The sequence below is a fragment of the Aquarana catesbeiana genome, linkage group LG13 (genome assembly GCF_042186555.1).
Source record: "Aquarana catesbeiana isolate 2022-GZ linkage group LG13, ASM4218655v1, whole genome shotgun sequence".
Lineage (NCBI taxonomy): Eukaryota > Metazoa > Chordata > Amphibia > Anura > Ranidae > Aquarana > Aquarana catesbeiana.
The window spans coordinates 19,866,792-19,891,175 of NC_133336.1; the positions used below are offsets into that span (position 1 = coordinate 19,866,792).

At 43.4% G+C, this 24,384-nt stretch overlaps 1 protein-coding gene across 1 annotated transcript in view; it reads left to right on the forward strand.

Annotated features, from left to right (window-relative positions):
• The window catches only part of CCDC88C (coiled-coil domain containing 88C), a gene marked incomplete in the record, with an annotated part of 152,870 nt that extends 129,447 nt beyond the window's left edge, over positions 1–23,423 (forward strand). Inside the window, 6 exon segments of the mRNA XM_073610749.1 lie at positions 9,815–10,003; positions 11,949–12,017; positions 13,701–13,769; positions 14,770–15,068; positions 17,152–17,373; positions 19,903–23,423. Coding sequence (XP_073466850.1) covers positions 9,815–10,003; positions 11,949–12,017; positions 13,701–13,769; positions 14,770–15,068; positions 17,152–17,373; positions 19,903–20,796 — 1,742 coding nt within the window.
• Between the last annotated feature and the right edge of the window lie 961 nt (positions 23,424–24,384).

Here is a 24,384-nt window from a genome sequence, read left to right on the forward strand (position 1 = left end):
ACACACTTTCTCCCTCTTCCCCCCCCCCCCCCACACACTTTCTCCCTCTTCCCCCCCCCCACACACTTTCTCCCTCTTTCCCCCCTCCCCACACACTTTCTCCCTCTTCCCCCCCCCCCACACACTTTCTCCCTCTTCCCCCCCCCCCCCCACACACTTTCTCCCTCTCTCTTCCCCCCCCCCACTTTCTCCCTCTCCCCCCCCCACTTTCTCCCTCTCCCCCCCCACTTTCTCCCTCTCCCCCCCACACACTTTCTCCCTCTTCCCCCCCCCCCCCACACACTTTCTCCCTCTTCCCCCCCCCCCCACACACTTTCTCCCTCTTCCCCCCCCCCCCCACACACTTTCTCCCTCTTCCCCCCCCCCACACTTTCTCCCTCTTCCCCCCCCCACACTTTCTCCCTCTTCCCCCCCCACACTTTCTCCCTCTTCCCCCCCCACACTTTCTCCCTCTTCCCCCCCCCCACACTTTCTCCCTCTTCCCCCCCCCCCACACTTTCTCCCTCTCTCACCCCCCCCACACTTTCTCCCTCTCTCATCCCCTACACTCTTTCTCTCTGTCATCCACCCCTCTCTCACCCCCCCCCCCGCTCAGCCTCCCTCTCACCCCACAATTCCTCACCCCCCCCCCCCCACTTTCTCCCCCTGATCGGCTCTGGCATAAGATGTAAAATGTATTGAAACATTAAAAACAATCTTTGTTTACATTTATTTAAGAGTGTGTGTGTGTGTGTGTGTGTGTGTGTGTGTGTGTGTGTGTGTATAATACACACACACACACGTGCGTATGTGTTTGAGTTTTGGGGTACACACCCTCTTGCAATAGGCTTGGCTCACCTATGGGATCTATGTCATTCTCTCCTTTCCAATATTACGAACCTTCTGAAATTGTGGAGGGGTGAGGCCCATAAGCAAAAGTGTTATTTTAAAGGGTGAAAATCCAAGTTATTAGGTTCCTCTCATTTATATCAACTGATATCAAGATACTGCACACCTAGAGGGGTGGAACGAATGACAAATTAGCATGTGCAGTGTAATTAAAGTAGAAGTAAAATCTCTCAAACATCAAATATTTTTAATACTTATGCTCCTTCCCTTAGTAAATAGATGAGAAGGTATATTATATTTATATATTATTTTAAACCTCTTTTTTTTTTTTTTTTTAAACATTTCTTCATTTGTTCCATGGTTTCTGACCTAGGCTAACATGTCATACATCCCAGGAGTCTTCATGGGCATTTTGTTATCTTGCATCTGGTGAAGGGGCTTTCTTTGCTAGCCACTGCATGCCTGAGCTAAGGGCAGATGGATGTCCGGAAGTAAATGCCACATGGTTTCTCTGCCCTTGCTCAAGATAGCCACAGCTAGAAATGCTAGGGGGGGGGTGTTTTTTTCTAAGTAATTTCTAAAAAAAAAAAAATTAAAGCATGGAGACATGAATGGTTTGGGGGAAAATATTAAAAATGAATTAAAATAGTGTTTTTAGTTTGTGGTGCTCAGATGCAGTTTAGTTCCAATTTAACCTTTAGGATTTCTGAATGTTTTATACCTGGTGGCTTATTTTATTAATCATAGGTTACAAAGTGTATGGTCTTATCTCTGTCATTCATCTATCATCCATTCTCTGTACTTGGTTTTGGGGAATTCTGTTAATAAATCATTCATCTACTGTACCTGTATATATTTTTTTTATTTTTATTTTTTGTTTTCTCTCATCACAATGCATGTAACTCATTCTTCCTCTACTTCCTTGGGTCACCGCTCCTTTTCTAGCGCCTCTTCGCAAAAAATTTCCATTTCTGAAAAGCAAGAGCCAGGAAAAGAAGCCGCCATCACAGAGCCAGCGCCGTTTCTCGGAGCGCCTGCGGTTCTGGTCGTCCTCTGACATGTCACCTACAAATAAAAGCTCGGTCTCTCTCCCGGAGATCAGGGACTTCTGACTTTTCTCTTTTTTCTGTCTTTCTCTCATTTTTATTTTTTTTTCCGGACCAAAATTCCCTTTTGTAATCTATACCTCAAGGACCAAAAACAACCGACTCATGTGTGTACTCTGTATGGCCTATAAAGTTGCATGTTTGTTAAGAAGCAAAAAGAATGAAAGGAGTGAAGATGATTAGACCTAAAAAAGTGACCCTTCCTAGGACGGGGATGCCGCCGTAGGGCGGGCTGAGTAAGTTTTGCATTTGAGGCTGGAGCAGGTGTTAATGCTTGGAGTCTGTCATGCTGCTGTGTTGCTGCCACCTAACCGCCAACATCGGGATTTGATTGGTCAGTTAAATTAAGATGTGTATATATGAGAGAGAGCTGTCCCTGCTGATTAAACAGAGCCATGTATTCTCCAGAATTTTATTCCAGGGAAATAAGAAATTTCATAATGTAGTGTGGATCTAGAGGATACTTCTGCACTTCTTCAACATACTTCTGATTAAACAGCAAGGACAGGTAAAGGTCGTGAACTGAAGTCCCAAAATTATGTTTAGTTAATTTAGGTGACCTTAAAGGGAAACTATAGTATAATTTTCAATGAGTAGACATTTTAAAATATTTTACCTGAAGGTTCATTGTGATGTGACCCGAGAGAGAAAAGCAGAGCTTGCATATTGAACTTGCAGATATGGCTGCTCCCCATGAGTTATACATAGAAACAAGCATTTTTTACATTAACCATTACTGATCTAAATAGATTCTTCTTCAGATGGATAAACAGATTAAACCGACAGACTGTTTTTGATGATTTTAAACACTGCCATGGATGAATGGAAAGAAGGACTGCATTGGGTAGACTAAACTCGATGGATGAAGGGACTATATCAAATGGAGGGACTTTATTGGATGGATGAAAAGGCTGTGTTGGATGGACGGAAGGATTGAATATATGGATAGACGGAAGGGCTGTGTTGGATGGATGGAAGGACACAAGCGCTGTGTTGGATGGACGGGCAGACGAAAGGGATGCGTTGGATGGATGCATGGACGGGCGGACGAAAGGGCTGTGTTGGATGGATGGGCGGATGTACGAAAGGGCTGTGTTGGATGGATGGGCAGACGTAAGGGCTGTGTTGGATGGATGGATGGGTGGGCGGACGGACGAAAGGGCTGTGTTGGATGGATGGATGGGTGGGCGGACGGACGAAAGGGCTGTGTTGGATGGATGGACGGGCAGACGAAAGGGCTGTGTTGGATGGACGGGCGGACGAAAGGGCTGTGTTGGATGGATGGACGGGCGGACGAAAGGGCTGTGTTGGATTGACGGGCGGACGAAAGGGCTGTGTTGGATGGATGGACGGGCGGACGAAAGGGCTGTGTTTGGATTGATGGATGGACGGGCGGACGAAAGGGCTGTGTTGGATTGACGGGCAGACGAAAGGGCTGTGTTGGATTGACGGGCGGACGAAAGGGCTGTGTTGGATGGATGGATGGACAGGCGGACGAAAGGGCTGTGTTTGGATTGATGGATGGACAGGCGGACGAAAGGGCTGTTGGATGGACGGGCGGACGAAAGGCCTGTGTTGGATGGACGGGCGGGCGGACGAAAGGCCTGTGTTGGATGGACGGGCGGACGGACGAAAGGCCTGTGTTGGATGGATGGGCGGACGGACGAAAGGCCTGTGTTGGATGGACGGGCGGACGGACGAAAGGCCTGTGTTGGATGGACGGGCGGACGGACGAAAGGCCTGTGTTGGATGGACGGGCGGACGGACGAAAGGGCTGTGTTGGATGGATGGGCAGACGAAAGGGTTGTGTTGGATGGACGGGCGGACGAAAGGGCTGTGTTGGATAAATGGACGGGCGGACGAAAGGGCTGTGTTGGATAAATGGACGGGCGGACGAAAGGGCTGTGTTGGATGGGGGAAATGCATGTATTGGATGGATCGTAGATAAGACTGTATTGGAGGGACTGAAATGGGTGGACGGAAGGACTATTTTGGATGGAAGGACAGAATGGGATGGATGGGACTGTCTTTGGATGGAAGGGAGGATTGTATTGAATGGAAGGCAGGACTATGTTGGATAGATGAATTGGCAGGCTGTATTAAATGGATGGATGCATGAATTGATTATATAGATAGTGGATGCAGATCAATATACAGTACATATATAGTAAGATGACTATAGTTTCCCTTTAAAGTAATAGTTTTAATTTTTGGGTACTTTTTGTTCCAAATCCATATAAAGTATATACATCTATACCTTCCCATAAAGGCACAGCATGCTTTTCTCCATGTTTGCGCACATCCAGATATCTTACCTTGGCTCAGCAAAGGATTTTATATGCCGCCCAGCATGTCCTGTTTTTGCTTACCCCTTCTAACTTGCTCCTAGGAAACTTGCTAATAACTTGTCCTGTTTTAAGTGTTTTCCCACTGGCATGTTAAATGCACCCTGCTTGCACGCTAAGTCTTCCGTTTTCTCACTTGGCAAATTTGCTTGTGTCCGTGTGACCATTCAGCACATCTGTATCTGTAGGTCTGTTGCAGTTTATATAAAGAGGGAAGTAGAGAGGACTGAGCTTCTGGAACTTGTAGTGCCTAGGGAGCAGTTGGGCTGCTGATACTTGTACTTTTTGCCCAAATTAATAAGTATGCCCACATGCTGACATAGAATTTTAATTACAATCCCCATTATACTTTGGGGAGACGTGCCCAGAGGCATGCAGTTCTGAAACCATTGTTGCAGCAGTTTTGGGTTTTCGCAAAACAAAGCAGAGCATGTCTTTAAATTTTAGTGTGTTTATTGTACATCCCTCCATAGGATTTGGGGCTGTTAGGATTGCCAGTCCATCCCTGGCAACTCTGATTTTGGTAGTATGTACTTTTTGGGGGGATCATGGAGGACACTTCTTTTACACAACTCTGTATATACATAGACCTGTGGTTTAAGATGTCTGGCAATGGTTTTGTCAGCCAACAATTCTCCACTGTTCGGCTACTAAGAATTCCAGTAGATCTCTTAGCGGACAGCATGGGCAAGCATGGGTTATGGTGTCACCCTCAGCGGATCAAAATCTCTGCTGTGTCCTTCAATAAACCAAAGAGAAATGGGATTTTTCTACTCGCCATTAAATCCTTTTTCTATGAGTTCACTGGAGGACATAGTTGAGCTCTTGATGATCTGAAGGTAGCCTTATGTAACCTAATGGTCTGATATTGAGATCTCTGCTGTGTTCTTCAATAAATGAAAAAGAAAAAATGTAATATTTATGAAGACTTTCGTAATTTGCTTGATTACATTCAAAATTAAGGTGTAATTGAAAGTAATGCATCTTAAATGCATTTGATTTCTGTTGTCTAATACCTGTGATGTTGACCTCAGGCTTTCAAAAGTAGGACATCTTGCAGGAAACTCGAACAACTACCTATTCACACAGTGTGAAGGAAATAATCCCGTAATCCTATATTTGGCAAAACATTCAGTGGACAAGCTTCTTAATTATAGGTTGTGACCTCAGAAGTTCTTATTGCGAGTAAACGTCCGATCAGAAGCTGTATGGTTTTGTTGACTGAACTGCAGACAATCTGATAGTAGAGTTGGGAGTTTGGTTGATGGGATAGCACAGGTGTGTTCAAAGAGAATAAACTGCATGATGATGGAGAGAAGAAGCTAGTGGTTTTTAATTGGTAAAACATTGGATTTTGTTGTGTGCCCATCCTAAACATAGTTTAGGACATGCAGGCATGTCTGCAGGTGACTCCATAACCATGCATGGTCTTTTCAACCAAGCATGCATGTTTATGCTATGGAGGCAGGACATGGGGAGCTGATAGACACCTTTTTGTTCCAGCTTATCGACGGTAAAACCAGAACATTTATTCCAACAAGATGCTGGGGGTTTGCCAGATAAAGTTAATGCAGGTTTAAGAGTATTAGGAGAAGGGAGGGCAAAGAATGAACAGACCCTATCCAGCTAATAGCAAGTAAAGAAATGGCACTTGGCAGAAGGCATCAACATGGCCATTCCCTAGTTCTCCTTAGAAGGATCTCCGGTGGAGCAGTCTGTTCCTGTAGCTGTGTAGGTGGTTGATGGCCAGTTACCCATACCAGCCAATCAATAATAGTCTAGATTTTGGCATGATCATATAAAAAGGTGATTTTTGGTTGGCTGCAGAGTGGCATCACTTTTTCCATTTTTAACAGTCTTTATTGAAAAATTGGTGGTGGCAAACAATTGGAATTGTAAGTGGTTATAGGGTTGATTTACTGAAGGCAAATGGGTTGTTCTCTTTACAAGGGAATTTAGAGTTTAATGAATGTGGTGAAGTTTCACTTTGCAAAGCAAAGAATACCCAATCATGTGCAAAGAAAAAAAAATAGCAATTTTTGATTGCACGTGATTGAATAATGAAAAAGAAACAAATGAACGTCGCCCACGGGACTTTAAATGAGGTGTAAATGGTGATCAAAGGGTAAACAGGTATAAAAGTACAATTTTATTGAAAACAACAGCATAATCTATAATATGACATGAGCATGGGTGAACAGGTTCATAAAACAGCAACATTGCATAGTAGTCCTAAAACATAGCCATAATATAATAGTAATACATATAATACAGGTATGCATGGTACATCTCTAACCCAATGCGTTTCCCGAGCTTTCCTCGCTTCATCAGGGGCTGATGTGCATAACTGCTGTCTGTAAATACAGATTAAAGTAATTAGAGTATCGGTTATGATTGGGTAAAAGCAATAAGCCAGAACCAGTCATCCCATACTTACTTGTAAGACCAAGGCTACAGACACATAACCCAGGTACGGGTCGGCGGAGGGCATCTCCCCCGGGAGCTGAAGGGGCCGAGGACCCAGCCAGAGGACCGAGGCCAGGCGTGGGGGGCAGCATGGCAAAATGAGAGAGAGAAAGGAGAGCGTGAACCCAAATTGTTCCCAAATGTACTGCAGGGCAACTCACTGTATGGGAATATAAATATAAGGTAGTATAGGATTAAGAAGTTTGGAAGTATGAGATGTATATCGTGGCATCAAATGCAAGGTATGTTAATAAGCAAGGTCTAAAATAATAACATTGGTATTGTCATGGAAATATAAAATGTATGCTACTTGCATGGTATGCATAAGGTGTCCCGCAGAGCAGAGAGAAAAAGAAGGGTACAAGGTGAAGGAGTGAATGAGAAGGGGAGGAAAGGGAAGGGGAGGAGGGGAAAACAGGGGGAGGTGAAGTGAATAGTGACAGAAAAAAGACAAAGAAGGAGAAGAAAAAATGAAAAGAAAGGGGAACAGGACCAGGGGGAAAAGAAAGAAAAAGTGAGAGAAGTGAAGGGAGATGAGGCACGGTGAAAGAGAGGACAGATTGATTAATGATGTGATAAACTAAAAAAGTACTTCCGTGTGAAAAGAAAAAGTGTAATTAGAGGAGTGAGTCAGAAACAGCAAGTGAGGATAGGTACGCTGTGAGGTGCAGGTATTCATATTAAAGTAGATAAATAGGGTGCCTACCAATATAGTGCAGCGTCCCGACTGAGTGTTGGAGAAGTAGTGAGGGAAAAGTTGCCATACTGACACCCCCCGCCTTATACCCGGACATCCGCCGAGTTCTCCGCCCCTAACGTCATGCGGAGCAAAGGAGATCGCAACGCACCCGCCGCAGAGAGGCAGGCACTCGCGATCCCTAGCCGCCGCCTGGATGACACATCCCGCCCATCAGGGAGGGGGATACCGCTGTATTGCAGGCATCCCCAGGTGGGCGTGGAAGAGCATGACGCCGATGCACTGGTGGCCCCGCCCCTCCGGAGAAACCAGAGAAACGGGGACAGCTGGGGAAATGAATCCCCATTTGTGCATCGCAGCTCCCAGAGGATAAAACAGACCGCTCAACCCAAACATGGGTGCAGTGAAGGAGCTAGGTCTGCAAGTGCATAGTAAAATTCAAACATGATAGTATTAAGGGTATGCTGGCAAAGTCATTGAGGTTCAGTAGTAGCCGAACCACTGTAACCCCTAAGATCTAGGATCAGCATCAGACAAGGGCATTATGGTGTTTTCCACCTGGGTACAAATTATAAAGAATGTCTGAGAACTGACCCCTAACATAAAACACCTCCATCCCTAATATCAGAAAAAGAAACAAATCAACGTCGCCCACGGGACTTTAAATGAGGTGTAAATGGTGATCAAAGGGTAAACAGGTATAAAAGTACAAGTATTTTATTGAAAACAACAGCATAATCTATAATAGGACATGAGCATGGGTGAACAGGTTCATAAAACAGCAACATTGCATAGTAGTCCTAAAACATAGCCATAATATAATAGTAATACATATAATACAGGTATGCATGGTACATCTCTAACCCGACGCGTTTCGCGAGCTTTCCTCGCTTCATCAGGGGCTGATGTGCATAACTGCTGTCTGTAAATACAGATTAAAGTAATTAGAGTATCGGTTATGATTGGGTAAAAGCAATAAGCCAGAACCGGTCATCCCATACTTACTTGTAAGACCAAGGCTACAGACACATAACCCAGGTACGGGTCGGCGAAGGGCATCTCCCCCGGGAGCTGAAGGGGCCGAGGACCCAGCCAGAGGACCGAGGCCAGGCGTGGGGGGCAGCATGGCAAAATGAGAGAGAGAAAGGAGAGCGTGAACCCAAATTGTTCCCAAATGTACTGCAGGGCAACTCACTGTATGGGAATATAAATATAAGGTAGTATAGGATTAAGAAGTTTGGAAGTATGGTGTCAGTGGAAGGGAGTGTCCTATCATTGTTGTTAGTGGAAGGAATAATTGTTGTTAGTGGAAGGAATAATGGACCATCATTTATGTCAGTGGGATGAATTCTCCCCCACTGTTGATGTCAGTGGAAGGACTGGTGGCTCGTGGAAGGACTGGTGGCTCATGTTTTGTATCAGTGGGAGAAATAGAACCCCAAGTGCTGGGGAACGGCAAGCAAAGCCCGTAGGCTGCAGTTCAGCGACCTCCAATCAAGGGCATCGCTGAACCTCATTTATTAAAGGCTCGTGACTTTAACTTTATTTATTTTTTTATGCATTTTCTGCAATCCAGAGCTGGATAAAACACAGCTATACATTTTCTGGATCTTTTTGGTTTTATTAGGAGATTATAAGAACTAGGCCCTGATTAAATGTAGTGCAGCCTATATCATATTAGATTTTCAAGTGTTGCTTGTGTATTGTTATACTGAGAAGACCCTTCTTGTCTGCATTCCTGAACATACGCACCCCACCGTCCTCCCGTGTCCTTACATGTCTGCTTGATATGAAACTGGTTATGTGCTGCTTCAAATTTCTGTATTTGTACATTGTTAATCGGTTCGCCATCCGCACGAAACACCGCACAGCAAGCGTGACCGCAGTGAACTGTAGGAATGTTTGGATTGGAGTATCACTTAGCAGTGACAGAACCTGTTCAGCCTCTGCATTATCTCTACTACTACATATATCTCTACCACCCATCACAAACATTCCGCTACATCTTCCAATGACAAACCCTTAAAGATCTCCAGGCAATCAAAATTTAGCAACTTTCCCATCTTTTCAAGTTTTACCTTGATGGGCTTATTTTGATTGCAACAACATTTATGTTCCGGGAAAGGTCTTCCAGCATTTTCTTATCTTTATTGATTTAAAATTTTCAGTACACGTCTCGTAGGCTGATGAGTTCTTAAGTAGTAGGTCTCTAGGCTTATTGTAAGCAAGCTCCCACACGAGATAGAAAATATGGTTTATTTCTCCTATAGCCTGTTTACTGAGGTGTCTTTGGCGCGTGCTGTGCGGTGTTTCGAAAATGGTGTGTAGTCTCTCCATTCTACTCTGATGACCATGTTTTTGGCTTCTCCCAGTTTTGGTTGATGTCAGTCAGAAGCAGCACCGGATGTCCTATCATGGGGGAAGCAACGAGGATGTTGAAGGCCCTGAACGCTCCTCTCGTTCTCGCAGGATCGAGCCCCCATCCAGAGCTTTTTCCACGTCAACCATCCACCTCGCTGGCACATCCAGTCTGAGATCTCAGCAGCCAGGTAGACCCAAAGGTAAGGAGGTCAGCAGGGTGATGATACATTAGAGGGACCTTTCTTCTGCTACTCAAGTGAGCTTTTCCATTTTGTACTGTGCATCTAAACAGTGTAATGTGGGATTGTAGACAATAAATTGTCGTCATGTCTCGATAGATAGTATGGGACTTGTGAGGTCAGCTTCAAGCTGTTTGTTCTCCATTAGATAACTATCACTGTGTAAACTGAGGCCTTAAAGTGTACAGTATTTAAATCTGAACAATGAGATTCTCTTATTTCCTCCCTTTGTGTCCATCAGGTATATGATTAAAGCATTTTTGTTATATTCAGTAAGCGTGAAAAATATTTTTTAATCCTTTCAGAAATCCAGTGAGCTCATAACTTCCTACACGCAGGAAATACTGCAGTCTTATCCCAAGCAGTGCTATCCCAATTCGCCCCTGTGGACTCAGGAAACCCTTCCCTACCTATGTTCTGGAGATGATGATCGTGTTTTATAGCCTAGTACTGTCCTAGGGTGACTAGACATGTGCAATTCGTTTAGTTCCGAATTCGTTTTACTAATTTCCGAAATTTTGAATTTCCAAAATTTCAAAAATTCAGAAATAATAACTAACTAATAATAAATATTAAATTATAGGTATTGGAATTTCCTTTCAAATTTGGCTGTCATCTCCTGCTGGCTACTTCGGGGAATGCATCAGGATGGAGAGCAGGGGGAAGGGGCTGGTAAACATTTCATTAACTGTCCCCTTCCTTTTCTGAATAAACAGTGAGTGATCTGTACTAATCACTCCTGTGTTCTTTCTAAACTGAAGCATAGCAATTTCAAAAATTCAGAAATAATAACGAACTAATAATAAATATTAAATTATAGGTATTGGAATTTCCCTTCAAATTTGGCTGTTACTGAACGTATTTGAACGAATGATCTGAAATAACGAATGCCATATCTAAACGAATGGAATGTAACGATCTAATAGTAATAAATAACAATAATAATAAAACCTTTTTATTATTAATTTAATTCCAATCCATTTGTTTAGATGCAGCATTCGTTATTTTGGATAATTCGGAACTTCAGATAAACTTGTATTCGTTACATTCACAAAGTCAACACAAATTTGAAAGGAACTTCCAATACCTATAAATTTAATAGTTATTATTAGTTATTATTTCGAATTTTACTAATTTTTTTTTTTTTTTTGGATTTCTGAATATTCGAATTCTGAAAATTCGGAATTCAAAAATTTGAGAATTCGGAAATTTGAAAATCTGAATTTTTGAAAAAAGCCAAAAAACGAATGAAACGGAAACAAACATTTTTTGCCAGTGCACATGTCTAGTGACAACCCTACAACTTCATAGATACTGTACAGTACAGCATTGTCACCCCAAGACAGAAAATGTGTTACTAGCAGTATCACCAGGTGAAAAGTGAAAACAAAATCCACTAAATTTAAGAACTGCAAAGCTACAGTATATTACAATGTTGTTCCTGGGTGTAGATATACTTTAGCTAAACGGATACAAATTGAATAAATTATTTAGCTCAATAGATTTTGGATTGCCTCAATGAAACTAATAAAGAGATTGCATATATGTACATCGCTCTAAGGCAGTTTCTCTTACCCTGCTGCTCCAAAAAGCCTCTATCCCACGTGGAGGGTGCAAGCCCTCTATGCAAACAGATACTTAGAAGAACAGAAGGCTGGACGGCCGCACTCCTGTGCAATTTCTTTATTCAGGTGCCAGATACAAAGGTGAACTACAGGTATCTGATACCTGTAGTTCACCTTTGTATCCGGCGTTTGAATAAAGAAATTACACAGGAGTGCGGCCGCCCAGCCTTCTGTTCTTCTAAATAAAGAGATTGCATGATGAGCTGGTAACATATACAGCAAACCTATTTATCATTTCTGCAACTGAGATTGATTACCTCTGTTTTCTTGACTTTACGTAGGCTTTACCTCCAATGATAATGTTTTTGACCCCGCACTAGACAATGAATCAAGTCCTGGAGGTCTACGAGGTAAGATCAAGTTATTGGTGGACTCCTTGTTCTGCTGACCAATAAATGCCATAAAGACGATGCCTGGTGCTAAAAAAAAAACTGGCAGCTTAGTCACTGGATGACAAGGCACAACAGTTCTTTTTGTGTGGGTCGTCCATAGGCAGTCCCAGAATGAGTGGTGGGCAAGTCCTTGCATCCCAAAGGAAGCAATAGGTGCCCATGGGAAATTGCAGCCAAAGGTAATATCCGCCAACGCTTCAACATTCGCCCGATAAAACATGGTAAACATAGGCGTGGGCACACCCTAATTGCCCAGTTTGGTGCAGATTCCAACTGCTTCCTGGTGCCCCCTGTAGTGCTGCCAGCTTCCCTCTTTTTTCATCTCCCGCTGGCTACTTCGGGGGATGCATCAGGATGGAGAGCAGGGGGAAAGGGCTGGTAAACATTTCATTAACTGTCCCCTTCCTTTTCTGAATAAACACAGTGAGTGATCTGTACTAATCACTCCTGTGTTCTAAACTGAAGCATAGTAAACTCTATTTACTGCAGGCTGCAAAGAAAGGGACTATGGCATCTCTTTCCTCAGTTCCTTTCTCTGTATCAAAGCCCCATAATCGGGCTCCTAAAAAAAAAATAAAATAAAATTAAAAAAAAAAAATTGTAAAATAAACAATATTGTAAAAAAAAAAACGGAAAAAAAATGTAAAAAATAAACTACTGAAACCATCCACTGCCCTACTGACACCAATCTTTGCTCTACTGACACCAATCTTTGCTCTACTGACACCAATCTTTGCTCTGCTGATACACACGCATGTGTACTGATTGGTATGGATAGGTGACAGTGTCAACAAAGAGGCACCACCATCCCTGAATGATACATGTAAACAGGAGGATAATTTAGTGGGATTTTGTGGGTGCCAGGCAAATAGAATTAAACATACACCAAAGTAAAAAACATATTTATCACATTTTATTGAACATTGAACAAGTTTAAAAGTTGTGCTGGCTATACATAACGCAAACAGCAGTACACATCCAATTAGGTGGTAAAGAAGGTCACTCAGCACTAATATCCCGACATGTTTCGCCCGCTAGGGCTTCCTCAGGGGATGTTTGTTGAGAGACCAAGGTAGATATGCCACTGCATGAAACGGAGTACAATTAAGGACCATAAAAAACAAAATACAACTAAAAATATATACTCAGAAAAGATGCCATCGATCGTTCAAAGCCAAAAGTTCAACTGCCGGCCATTGGATAGTTACCTGCGATAAATGTGGAGCCGAACTAGGAAAACGGACACTGCGCTGCACAGGAAAAAGTTGGCCTAGATGAGCCCAGGAAAAAGGCCATGGGACCAATCTCTGCCCAGTGGAGAAAGAAATATGAGTGTGATGACCAAAATTAAGGAACAGAGAGAGGGAAGTGGGGTAATGGAAAAGGAATGGGAAGAGGAAGGGAAGGGAGGAAAGGGGGAAGGAGAGGGCGTCGAGGGAAGGAAAGGAAGGGATTAAAATATTCTTTTAATAATTTTGTTTTTACATGCAAATTGGCCAGCATATAATATACATATATATCATCTTTTAGATTCAGATGAGTATTCAGAATAATATTTTAATTGTTCTTGATTTGTAAGGGTGCTGTGAGTTTTATATGAATATGTGACTTGTCCTGACTAAAATATTCTCCGTTTTTTAGTTCCTCGGCCCAATAGTTTGGAGAGCAGCAGAAGTGCATCAAACAGCAGCTCCCCAGTGACCCTGAAAGGTAAGGGAGAACCTTCGCTTACTAGCACTTTAAAGTTCTCAGATTTGCAATATATGGTCATAAAATCATCTTATTATTAATAAAAGAGGGATGAGTCATATCGCTGGAGATAAAATTATAATTATGGGCAATCTGCAGTTTTCAAGGAACTACAAGCCTCAGCCTGACCTGGCAGGACTTCGTTTGCTGGTAAAGTCTACAGCAGAGTTACGGCTGGAAAGCCAAACTCTTTTAAATGAAAAAAATGGAATTCCATGCAAAATGTTTTTGATTGCTTCGTAAAGTCATAGAACTTTTGGAAGGTTTTTTTTGCTAAAAGGGCAAGATAGAATGAAGAGCGCCAAACAACAAATGAGTCCAAGAAAATAAATCATAATAAAAAAGAAAAATACAGACCATGTGTTTCAGGGTCTGAACACCTTTCCTTTATCAGGGTTAAAAGAATACACTGTAGCCCTGACGAAGGTGTTTAGACCTTTGAAACATGTTGGCTGTTTTTTTGTTTTTTTTTTTGTTTTTTATTATTTGGTGAACAATTCTAATAGTTTTTTGTCATTAGCATGATTTTACCACTGCATTTCCAGTGCCTCTCCAATCCCTCTTCCACATTTTTATTGGTCCTTTTTGGGGAGATTTCCACTCTTTCTGTCCTGTAGATATGATGGCACGTCCAGCAGAAGTCTACCAATAGTGACATATGAATAACCCACTCTTGTCACCAAAGCAGATATTCCTTTTGGCAGATATCCCCTCACCTATTGCACCATTGATAACTTTCTGTGGTCTAGGTCTTCCTTACTCTGGATTGTGAATATGGTCTTTTTCCACGGTGGAAGCAATAGTCTATCAGAGATTTTCCATCATTTAAAGCAACCGAATGTGACTTTTTGTTTTTAGTGGACACCATGAAAGATTGTTCCTGATTGGGTGTCAAGAGTTTATGCACATTGTTAATCACACAAGTCCAAAAATGATGACAACCTCTTTTGTGTTGGTCTAGGCTCTTCGAGTTATCCTCCAGTCAGGACGGAGAGTATGAGCAGCGAAGATTTGGTTCCCACTAAAGATTCTGCCACCTTGCCAAGAGATTGCTACGCTGTCAGGTCCAGCTCTACCCTGATGGTTCCTGGTGGCAAGCTGGAGATTCCATCTAATAGGAACAGCGTGGTCTCTTACAACCAGTCTGAGAAGAGACCCCCTAGCCGTGCCCAGTCCAGGCCAAGGTCGGGGTCTCCAGGGAGTGAGATGGTGAGCTTGGAGGAGTTTCTGGAGGAAAGCAATCGCCAGTCTCCCCCAACTGTAAGTATTTCACCAATGGGTTTTTTGTTGGGGGGCAAATTTCTACACGCCATAAACTTTGCATTGTGTATACACTGTTACCCTAATAATACTTGATGCTGGCAATACGTAGAGCAACTGAGCCTTAATTTGGGGTCCTGAAAATAATTGTCTTGCTTTGATAACTCTCTAGAAGACTGTAAAGTATGTTAGAGGTTATCTTGCCTACTATGTAACACTAGAAAAATGTTCTGTAATTTGAAATATGTCCTATGTATAACAGTTCAATTCTCCCTGCTGTTCACTTTTTTGAAAAATTTTAAGGGAAACTTGTGCTGCAAAAAGGAAATTTTAAATTCCTTCTGCATCTTTCTTGAGTCATTGATAGTCCTTGAGTACCAAGCAACTAGCATTTTCACAAGGCCATTATCAATGGCAGTCCCAGTATTTATCTCAGTTCAGGCTCTCTTTAGCTCGTATAAATTACTGCTCAGCAATGCTCAGTTCTTCTAAAACAGATATCTCAGTATCTCTGTGAATGTTCGCATTTATCCAGGTGATTGTGTATCTAGTAGTAGTTTGTCACATTGGACTGGACATCTTCTGTTGAAGACATTTCGTAGTTCACCAAGCCCTTTAGTCTCTACGAGTGTCCGGGAGATTCCCCAGTATTTCCCCTTTATCCAACCGTCATGGAATAGATAGATGATCACTAGACGTGATCACCCAAGAACAAGATTTGAGGTGTTAAAGTTGTAGAACCAACCCATTGTTTGTGTCCCATAATCCCTGACACCATCAATGGGATTATGTCACTAGAACTGGGTGGTTCTACAACTTTCACACCTCCCCATCCTGTTCTTGGGCAACCAACATCTACACATTCCGTGGTGATTAGACTAAGGTTTTTAAAGTTAGGATGATAAACTGTTGGGGTATACTATCTTTCTTACAGTCACTGGGACTGAAGAACTGGCTTGGTAAATATGAAACATCTTCAACATTACAAAACCAAAATCCAGTTGAATGTGGCTAACTTTTACTAGCTGATACCTCAGTATTTGGTACATGCTTATTGCTTGAAAAAAGCAAGCTCTGAGGGATTCTTGTAGATCCCTCAGAGATTTACAAGAAGCTGGTGGCTTCTTGTAGATCTCTGAGGGATCCTTGTAGTGCAATCTCCCTGTAATTGAGTTTACAGCTCCCTCTCACCTGTTGAGGAGATCAACATGTCCTGCTTATGTTTATTTCATACAGCTAGCTCCCTAATTGCTGGTATCTAATGAAATAATGAAAAAGAAAGATCGTTTTAGGTGGATTGACCATTTAAATCCCAAGAGGTCAATTTATAGACTCCATTAAAAATTAGTGGCTAAGGTGATGAAGGCTTTAATGCTTTTATCAAAGGGGTGATCTGAAATTGAGTAGAACATGCCTTTCTCCACATCAGTTTAGGTTGTGCCAACCAATCCCATGAGGACACTGTTCTTGCGGGTCTCTGACCAGTCTTGCCACCACTCCTCTCACAAGATATAATTATGCAGGACCAGTGACCACTACTACAACCTGCACTGTACATGATGATGTCGGAATACTCATCCACATTGCAGCATGCATTAGAAGAGGACCGGACCATTGTCTGCTGTGGGTCCATGAAGTTAGGCAAGTCGGATCACCTCTTTGACAAAACCGAGCTATAAATCCTTCATCAGCAGGGGAAGAGCACAGTTATATTTATTTTTTGTTGATTGCCTGGTCCTCCTCTTTAAGGCTGCATTCACACCTGAGCGTTTTGTGGCTTGAAGTTCGAAGCCTCTCAACAAACAAAATCCCATTCCTTTCAATGGCCCCTGTTCACACACAGATGTGAGCAAGGGGCCATTGAAATGGATGGTATTTTGCTTGTTGAGTGTCTTCGAGCTACAAAACAATCAGATGTGAATGGAGACTAATAGACGTCAGTGGAAACCGGGACTAATGAACCGACCTATAATTCATTAGGATGATTTTTTTGGGGGCAGGGAGAAGCAGTACAATGGAATCTCCCCCATAACGTTTTTGCCTTACAAGTTTTAAAGTTTTGCTCCTCGTCTCTCCTTTTCAGCGTCGCAGCAGTTTAATTGACAGCGAGTTCATCACACTCCAGCAGTTTCTGTTAGAAGCCGAATCCCTCCACCCTTCCTCCCATTCCCCTTCTCCCACCCCTCATCTCAAGGACTCCTCCGAGCCACCGTCAAGAACCGCATCGCCGTCCCTTGAGAATTGCACATGGAGGCAGAGAACGGACCCGGCCAATAGGAGAGCGACTTCACTGTATATCCCCAGGGTACCCAACTTCTGAAACCCCCATGTCTGTCCTGCACCATCTCACCCACAAGCACCTTGCATGCCTAACACTTGTTTAACCCCCTTCTATCCTAGGCACTGATCTCCCAAGATTAACTCGGGTTATTTCGGTTTTCGGGTGTCTCACAAACTGGTGGGATTGTGGGTCTCGTCCTCTGTGGAGGTTTTTGGGAATGTGCCAATGGTGTCCAGTTAACAAATAACATCTTCACACTCCACAGAGCTGCATTAACTAATATCTCCTATCTGTGTTTAAGAATTCCTGGAATAGTTTGGTGCCAAAGTTATGTGGTGGTTATAAATTAAGACTGATATTTGTGTGTAGGATACAAAGAAATACAATATCACGTGTGAAGGATGTCTGCACCCTTACTGTAAATGTTAATGCATTCTTCTAGCTGAACTCCGGTCTCAAAAACATTCATTTTAAAAGGAGTTGAAAACCCTCAAGGTTCTTCACCCTAATACATTCTATGCGTTAAGGTGAAAAACCTCCTGTGCTGCAGCTGCCCCCCTTTTCCTTACCTGAGCCCGATCGTTCCAGCAATGGGGATGAGCACAGCAGCTCCAGCCGCTGTCTCGGGTCCTCATTGGATAGATTGATAGCAGCAGGGGGCGATTGGCTCCCGCTGCTGTCAATCAAATCCAATGATGCGGGGGGGGGGGGTTTCAAGTTCTGCCCGCACGAGTGCCCCCATGTACAGCGGCTCTCCGTGGGGGCACTCGAGTAGAGGAGGAGCCAGGAGCGCCGCCAAGTAAAAAGGAGGATCGGGGTCACTCTGTGCAAAGCCCTTGCACAAAGGAGGCAAGTATAACTTATTTCATAAAAAATAAATAATAATAAAAAAAAGAACCTTAACAATCACTTTAAATCTATTACCTAAGTAGCCACAAAAAATAGAAATCTACTTTGTCTGCACCAAATGCCTTTACAAACCCAGATATTGGTTTATAAAAGTAGCAGTGACAGCATCACAGTGCTGATCATAGCCTGTGCAGAGAGCAGAGATGTGGGAGGGACCCAACAGGCCCCACCCACTACAGAAAACTGGTGGGGTCGGGGCGGAGACAAGACCAGTCCCCCTGCACAAGGAGAGAGAGCAGCAGTGAGCGGTCTTTATTACAGGAAGTCTCACACTGGATTACTGCACAGAGCGGGAAGAATTACACAAAGATCACAGGGATTTAAGAAGAATACACAGGACCAATGGATTTGCATATATGCTGATCTCGGGGTTCAGCTTTAAACGCACAGTATTAATGTAGAACCTTAAGGCTCCGTTAACACCTAAGTGTTTTTGGGCGTTTTTCTACTCTAAGCCTCAGCTCTAAAAACGCCCAACAAGACAAATCCCAGTCATTTCAATGGCCCCTGTTCACATCTGAGCGTTCTGTCGACCTGAAGCAAACGCCCGTCGCCCAAAAAAGTACATGAGCTTCTTTTTTTCGCAGATTACAGGCGTTTTAATTCTTTTACATTTGTGACCTTTTTAACTTCAAAACTTCTGTACTAAAACCCTGCAAAAATGTCTGTAAAATAGCAACGCGGAGCCTAAAATTTAAACCTTTTATGGTGCATGAGATGATGTGGTTTGTTTACTAAAACAGTAAAAGCAAAAAGCTGTTGTTGCTCTGAATAGAAACCAGTCAGCCCCCGGGTTTTATTGTCAAAGCGTAATTGAACAAGCTGAAAATAGACGCTGATTGGCTACCATGCACAGCTGCACCAGATTTTGCACTCCCCCGTTTAAATGTTTATTAAATGTGTATGTATAGCCATGACTTTGTTTGCTTTGGATATTGTAGGGAAGGGTTAAAACCTTTTGGCAATTTCTCTTTGGAACTCCACTTTAGAGAGATTTCCTCTTACTTGTTGCATCTTTGGAACAGGAAATAAAGGGAGATTTCTCCAAATAGGGAACATAAATCTCTCTCGCTTTCCATGTCCCTGCTAGGGAGATTTATGTCCCATATTTGGAGAAATTTCCCTTTATTTCCTGTTCCAAAGAGGAAACAAGAAGTGAGAGGAAATCTCAAGTTCCACCCAAAAGTGCTTAAAAGTATCCTGCTTATCTTCCACCCCCCCCTGTGCCAGATTTAGCTTCTTTGGGGGGGGGGGGCTGTTTGTGACAGCGAGATCACTCAGAAATTTGGCCCCCCTCCTCGTTCTGCTTTAAAAGCAGAAATAATCTAAAATACAGGCTTCCTAAAATAACCATATGTTCCCTTAACGCCGTTTACCAAATTTAGTTTTGTAGTAGGCGGCAATGCGGTCAATTATGCACACTGGAGGAAAACTTTTTTTTGTTGTCCCACTCAGGTTCCGGTTGTCACTTTTTTTTTTTTTTTTTCTCATATCTTAGTGGACAATCCTACGCCAGCTTACATTCCCTATTGACAGCACCAAACTTTTCTGACTTTCAGAAATTACCACCTACTGACCTGTAAAATCTGAAATGGTTCATGCAGTCATTAAGTGGCTTCTGCGTTGTGTTTTTTTTCTTTATAGGAGCCATCAAGCAATCGGGATGACTTGTTGGGCGATTATTTTAAAAGATCCGGTGAGCCTCAGGAGACTGGAAACCCGCCTGGTCAACGCGGCTACAGGGACTCCCAAACGATGCCTGCCAACTATCTAAGTTCATCAGTGATTGGAGATGGCAGACTGATGAAACCGGGGCAGTTTGTCAAACCCAGCCCACGTCAGATAGAAATGGGAACAAGTTCGCTCAGGCGACTGCAGCCAACACAACAGCCCATTACAACACCAAGGCAAACTCCAGAGCCCCAGCATCCAGGTGGTATGGCTGCCAGGGGGAATTCTCTCAGCAGGGTATTTAGTTTGGCTACGGCAGACCTTCTCAAAGCCAATGGTCCGGACATGAACCGAATAGAGAAACCTGAGCTGGAGCCCCCATCCGGGAAGGATTTTAACAGTCCTATTTTAAGAACCTCCACCCCTACTGGTTCTCCAAGGGACAGACCACAGTCGGTCAGGATCCCCAACCTACCAAGAGGCGATGACTTGCGTAGTCTAACTTTAGATAATCGATATCTGTCAGTGGCCAATTCCAGCCAAGACCGGACATTGCAGTCTGCCCCGCCATCCGGCAGCTTCCAACAGCAGTACACAACAGCACCCTCTGCTGGCCGTGGCAAACCACGACCAACATCTCGCTTTGGAGAAGTGGCCATGATCTCACCTGTGAGACAGATCTCCAGCATACCCGAGGCTGAAGGTCAAACTATCAGTGCACCTCCCAAACCACCCAACACAGACTGCCCACCACCTCCACCTAACGAAGAGGAGGCCAACAAGAGCGGGTCTACCAAAAGTACCCCTGCATCTCCAGATCCCAATGCTGACCCCCAATCTGTTTGGTACGAGTATGGCTGTGTGTGATGAGCGGAGAAAAATGGCGGACATTTTAAATTTAATTGTGGTCCTTCCTTCAGAATTGCCACTTTCTACAAGAACATGATCCTTCAAGGGCTTTGTTTTTACTGGAAATGTTTCACTTAACTCTACCAGGCTGCCGAAGACCTCCATACAATTACCATGTACTTGCTGAGGTTTAGGATTATTATTTTGACCAGTATGTACATAAATGTGCTCACTGCTGATTATATAAAAAGACTCCAATGGAGAGGTGCACCGTGACCATATATGCATCTTCAGCTCAAGGAACAAGTCAAAATCTTCTTGGCTATACAGAGGTTTATATTGTAAATAGTATTGTCACTTTTTTTTTTTTAGTTTGTATATGTTGTAAGTCAAAACCTGGTGCTTAAAATATTGGTACAGCCATTGCAGGGAGAGGCTTGGCGTCAGACATGTACATTAAGCAACAAGCAATTTAAAGCACACCTGTCATTGGAGCAATATGGAGGCCAACCCTCTTCTGAAAATGTTAGTTGTCCAGTTTCTGCTTTGTGGAGTCTTTGGCTTGGAACAACCAAATGCAGGTTGCAGAAAAGTTCTCATCAGTATGCTTGTCTCAGGGCAATGACTCAAAGTAATTACCTTGTAGGGTCAACATAATAGCCAGGCAACTTGCAGTTTCAGGAGAGCTCAGAGAAGGACAGCTTATAGGTCAGGCTTCCTTTGCCATATTGGTATTGGTGCCTTCTTTGGCCAGTTGGAGGAAATTGTTTTTTTAATCATGCATTGACTGTGTGGAACCATCTTCAATCAAGATCTGTTAGGTCTCCGCTTATAACAGGGGCACCAATATGCAGTTAAAGAGGACCTGTCACAAAATAACCCACCACCCTCGCTTAAGAGGCTTCTCATCGAGGTAGGTATTCCTTGAATTATGGACTGCATTTTCATTCTTGCACCAAAAGCTTCTCATATTCACCCCCAAGTTGTTGCCCTGGAATTAGTAACAGGGCGGAAGTCAGAGAGTGGCAGCTTCCATCAGTGGCAGTTTTGCTTAATGCCCTTTAAAGTGGAACTCCTGCCAAACCTCTTTGTTTGCTTTGGTAAAATGGGGAATTAAGGTGGCCTTTGGACAGCAGAAAACATTCACCTAACCCAGCTATCTATGGCCAGATTTGAGGCTTTTACATGGCTGTAGGTCCTATCTGACCAAGGGAGACCTCTCCTAATTAAGCTTTCTATGGAAAGAAGCAATTAGCAGGATTGTTATTGGCTCCTAGGGATGTGCCACACCCCTTGGATCACCTATGCTTACCCTATGGGTAGCATGTGACTCTCCCCCATTCCTTCCATGATGCTACATTGGATGCCTTGGCGACCAATCCCAGGACGGCAGCGCTGTCACATGGGGTTTGATGGAGAGTCCTTAGCTCTAACTGAGCTGGGCTTGGAGTTCCTTGGGGTTCAAATGGGGCTTCTCTTTTCTCCTGCAGGCAGTACGGGGAATGATTTGTCCAGCACCCAGGGTGAGGATGGGGAACTGTGTGCACCCACTGCATGACATAGAATGGGTGTACTGCCCTGCACCCATTCTGTGCCCCCTTTGCCCATAGTTGGCATAGAGTTTTCACTACATGTGCATGGTCAGCTACTTGCTTTCTAGCAGTTAGAAGATAGTTGCACATGCATAGCAAGTTTTTTTGTGCCAGCTGGGGTGCAAAGTGGGCATGTTGGAGTAGGGTGTACCAGTAGATCTAGAGCGCTCAGTAAGGGGGAACCCCCCTTTGTGCTGCTACTACGCTCTGGGTGGCTTCCCCTTTTGCCCACCCCTGCTTGCAGTTGATATGTATAAGCAGATGGAAGGTTGGCCAAGTCCCATCCGGTCTACATGCATTCCAGCATTGGTTGCATGGCCTTTCTCAGGGCAGCCTTCCTTTTTGGAGGCAACACTGGACCTTGCTTGGGTAATGAGCATTGGTGCAGCTACTTGTAATCTCTATTGGTAGAGCATGTAGTGGGGTGACAATGCAAGAGAACATTTAGCCTTAAGCAGCACATAGGAAGATGGTATTAAGTTCTACATGTTCTTTGTCTGCTGATGAACAGAACACATTATTAATAATTGAAGATGTCTTCTTCTTTAAAGCTTCTTGGACATTTTAGTGAATAGGAGTACATCTACTTTGTGACGCTGTTGCCTTGCATAGGAAAACCATGTTCCAATCTGATTTATACAGTCTCCTTTACATTTTCCAAAACTAGGTAATTTGAGGGTCTCTCAAAACCGTCTACTCCATAGGTCCTCTCACCACCTAGCTATTGGTAAGATCTAAAGCAGATTTGTGCAATCAGATTGACATGTGTGTATGGACAAAACCTTACACTGACCAATGCTGGACCACTCAAGACGTTGGGTTCAGATTTCTATCCTGCTGCACGAAGTCTACAATCTGTTCCAATTTCTTGTTGTGCTAGTTGTTTTGTGAAGATGGTGACGAAGAGATTAAATAAGAATAACATTTATCCAGCAGATCTGTATTACAAAATGTTTATGAAAATAGATTCTTGTTAATTGTTTAATTTATTAATCTGCATCACTACTGAATATTTGTAAATTAAAGCACAACGACTGCGGCGGTTTATTACTATGGTGTGTGTTCTGGAATGGTTTATTTGTTATGCGATGGTCAATAGAGATGAGTAATTGGGGAGTCCGACCCCATTTAGAACAATGGCAATACAATCTGTGAGAGCATTGGATTCAGCTGTCGGCCTCATGAGCAAACATCACATGATTGTTAAATGTAATTTAAATTTTAATAGGGCCATACTCAGGTGAACGTCTGCATCGGAGTTTACCGGAGCATAGCCCTGTACATTCATGTACTTGTATTGTACATGTGGCTCCCCAGGCACCAGAGAGCACTGCAGACTCAGCACACAGGAGCTGCTAAGCATAGAGACGTTCATGTAAGAGTCCGTACCAACCTATCCGTTTACTCTGATAACAGATTAGTGGCCAGTGTTCAATGAACCAGTTATGTTATCTGTGATGTAATTTATCACTAATGAATGGATAGGCTGCATTCTCTGTGATGTCACAGCTTTCTAGCGATAGGCCTGAGTGTGTGCCAACCTGTCTATTCACTAGAGCCTGGTGACATCACTGAGAATGCAGCCTATCCGTTCACTAGAGCCTGGTGACATCACTGAGAATGCAGCCTATCCATTCACTAGAGCCTGGGGACATCACTGAGAATGCAGCCTATCCATTCACTAGAGCCTGGTGACATCACAGAGAATGCAGCCTATCCGTTCACTAGAGATCGGTGACATCACTGAGAATGCAGCCTATCCATTCACTAGAGATCGGTGACATCACTGAGAATGCAGCCTATCCATTCACTAGAGACCGGTGACATCACTGAGAATGCAGCCTATCCGTTCACTAGAGATCGGTGACATCACTGAGAATGCAGCCTATCCGTTCACTAGAGCCTGGTGATCTCACTGAGAATGTGTCTGTATTGTAATGGTAAAGGGCTGTATTGTCAGTGATGTCAATGCTCCCTGGTGATTGGATTAGGTTGGCACACACTCAGGCCTATC